Source organism: Pterocles gutturalis, unplaced genomic scaffold (assembly GCF_000699245.1).
Source record: "Pterocles gutturalis isolate BGI_N339 unplaced genomic scaffold, ASM69924v1 scaffold25561, whole genome shotgun sequence".
NCBI classification, from domain to species: Eukaryota; Metazoa; Chordata; class Aves; order Pterocliformes; family Pteroclidae; genus Pterocles; species Pterocles gutturalis.
In genome coordinates, this window is record NW_010101306.1 from 26,901 (window position 1) to 29,585 (window position 2,685).

At 60.1% G+C, this 2,685-nt stretch overlaps 1 protein-coding gene across 1 annotated transcript in view; it reads left to right on the plus strand.

Moving 5' to 3' along the window:
- AGRN (agrin) overlaps window positions 1-2,685 on the plus strand; it is a gene marked incomplete at its 5' end in the record, with an annotated part of 37,291 nt that overhangs the window by 25,543 nt on the left and 9,063 nt on the right. Inside the window, 6 exon segments of the mRNA XM_010082985.1 lie at window positions 8-163; window positions 262-491; window positions 926-1,060; window positions 1,227-1,320; window positions 1,727-1,891; window positions 2,168-2,279. Coding sequence (XP_010081287.1) covers window positions 8-163; window positions 262-491; window positions 926-1,060; window positions 1,227-1,320; window positions 1,727-1,891; window positions 2,168-2,279 — 892 coding nt within the window.

A 2,685-nucleotide genomic window follows, 5' to 3' on the forward strand; every position in this document is an offset into this window, starting at 1 on the left:
TGGCGAGTGGGCCCCGGTGGGGGGGGACCCGCACCCGCCGCAGCGGCGTGCTGGCCGTCGATGGGGAGCCCCACGTCAGCGGCGAGAGCCCCCCGGGCACCGACGGCCTCAACCTCGACACCGACCTGTTCATCGGGGGAGCGCCGGAGGACCAAATGGCTGTGTGAGTGGGGGGACCGGACTGGGGAGCACAGCCTGGGCCAGATGGTTTGGAGGCCTTGGGGACAAAACCCCCACTCACTTTGTCCTCTGTCCCCTCAGGGTGGCAGATCGTACCGCGGCTACAACCGGCCTGAAGGGCTGCATCCGCCTCCTGGACGTGAACAACCAGATGTACGACCTGCGGGAGAAGGGCAGCGATGTGCTGTACGGCAGCGGGGTGGGCGAGTGCGGCAACGACCCCTGTCACCCCAACCCCTGCCACCATGGTGGCATCTGCCACGTCAAGGAGGCAGAGATGTTCCACTGCGAGTGTCTCCACACCTACACCGGTACGGGGAGGGGGCTGGGCATTGCTGGGGGTTCTGGTCCCACTGAGGGATCCCAGGGGCTCCGGGGTCACGTTAAGAGCTGCAGCAGGGAGGGATGTGGCGTGTCACCAGTGGGTTAGAGGGAGGAACAAAGCCACATCCAGTGAAGAGCATGAATTTAGGTTGTGTATCTATTCATACACATATGAGACAAGGGCTGGGATCTGTTCTTGTGCACAAAAAAAATTTCCTCATGCATTTTAAGCGATGGTATCATCTACCTTTTGTGGGGTCCACTGCAGGGGACTTCTTGGGTCATGGGAATCTAGCCTGTGACAGGAGAAAAAGGCTGGGAGGGCCATCAGGAGACATCAGAGACATTTATCTCTGGCCAAGTGGTGCCTGATGGCTGATGGGTGGGATGCTGATGTGAGAAGTTGCCTTTTCTGCTGCAGGTCCCACGTGTGCTGACGAGAGGAATCCCTGCGAGCCTTCGCCCTGCCACGTCTCGGCCACGTGCCTGGTGCTGCCAGAGGGAGGTGCCTTGTGCGCCTGTCCCATGGGCCGGGAAGGAGACTTCTGCGAGCTAGGTGGGACGGGAGCCGGCAGCGGAGCGGGGCTGGGGAAGGGGGTGGAACTGAAGGTGCTGATTTCCCCCAGCCTGGGTGGCCAGGAGGCTTTGCCCGCTGTGGCTTTGGGGCACTGGCTGAAGCTGCTCTGCCTCCTCTTCCTCACCATTACCTCGTTTGTGCCCAGTGACAGAGCAGGACCACACCATGCCCTTCCTCCCGGAGTTCAATGGCTTCTCCTACCTGGAGCTGAACGGCCTGCAGACCTTCGTTCCTGACCTGCAGTAAGTACCAGGGGACAGAAGAGGGGCAGGTGGACGCGTTGGGGATTCAGGGGACAAAGCTCACACTCTGAGCCTCGCTTGTCACACGGCATCTGTCCCTAGAGGTTTGCCTTTTGCCTGCTGGAGGTTTTTTCCAGAGGGACTGGCATTGCTGGAATCCCTGCAGCCAGGCTGAGCCAGCACCGTGCCCTGGGTGCTTCGTGTTGCAAACAGGCACTGCGGGGCAGCATCCTGAACGCGGCAAACGCATCCCTGACCTGGCAAGGGTGCCCTACGGGGGTGGCATCCCTCTGTCATACCTGTGGTCCCATCCAGGCAGAGGTTTTCCAAGGGCTTGGCACACCGAGGAAGAGAGCATGCGAGCAGCTGGGTTGGAGGGTATCCCTAATCCTTCTCTCCCCAGGGACAAAATGTCCATGGAAGTTGTGTTCCTGGCCAAGAACCCCAGCGGCATGATCTTCTACAACGGGCAGAAGACAGATGGCAAAGGGGACTTTATCTCTCTGGCTTTACACGATGGCTACCTGGAGTACCGATACGACCTGGGCAAAGGGGCAGCCGTGCTCAGGTGGGTGGGCTGGGGGGCTGCTCCTCGGGGCGGTGGTGACAACAGAGGCAGGAGAGGGACAGTGGTGGCTTTCAGTTTCCAGCTTCCCTCCCCAGAAGACCATAAGGAAGCTGGAGGGACTGGGTTTTGTACTGGGTTGGGCTGTTTGGCTCTTGATCGGTGGTCCCTCGGTAGGGCAGGGCAGAGCTGGGACATCCCAGGCTGGTCACCAGAGGTTTGCAGGTGGCCATGGCAGAGCTCTCATTCATGTGTCTTCTCCTCCCTTCTCACCCCCAGGAGCAAAGAGCCGGTTCCCCTCAACACCTGGATAAGCGTCTTGTTGGAGAGGAATGGGCGCAAAGGGGTCATGAGGATCAACAACGGCGAGAGGGTGATGGGAGAGTCGCCGGTAGGTTGATGGACCAGCGTTGTAGTTTTACCCTGGCTGGTGGGAGAGCTCTCTGGGCTTCCAGCCCTGCTCCTCTCACATGTGAAATGAGCTGAGAAGTTCCCAGGCTTGGGGGCTTTCAGTCCCTGGCTTTAAGGGTGGAGGAGGAGTGGGCAAAGCCTGGGGAGAAAGGATGCTGCAGGGCAGAGCTTGCCTGAGCCTTTTAGCTGCTCTGTGGCCTGGAGCTGTAGGACAGCAACGACCCACCTCTTCCAGCTCTTCCTCCCTCCTTGTCCCCCATCACGCACGGAGCTGCAGCCCCTTTCTTGGGGATTCTTGGGACTTTGGTTTCAGGGATGGGTTTGAGCCCCCCTCACGCACATGCATGCACACCCCCCCCTTTTTTGCAGGTCTTCAAGTGTCCCGG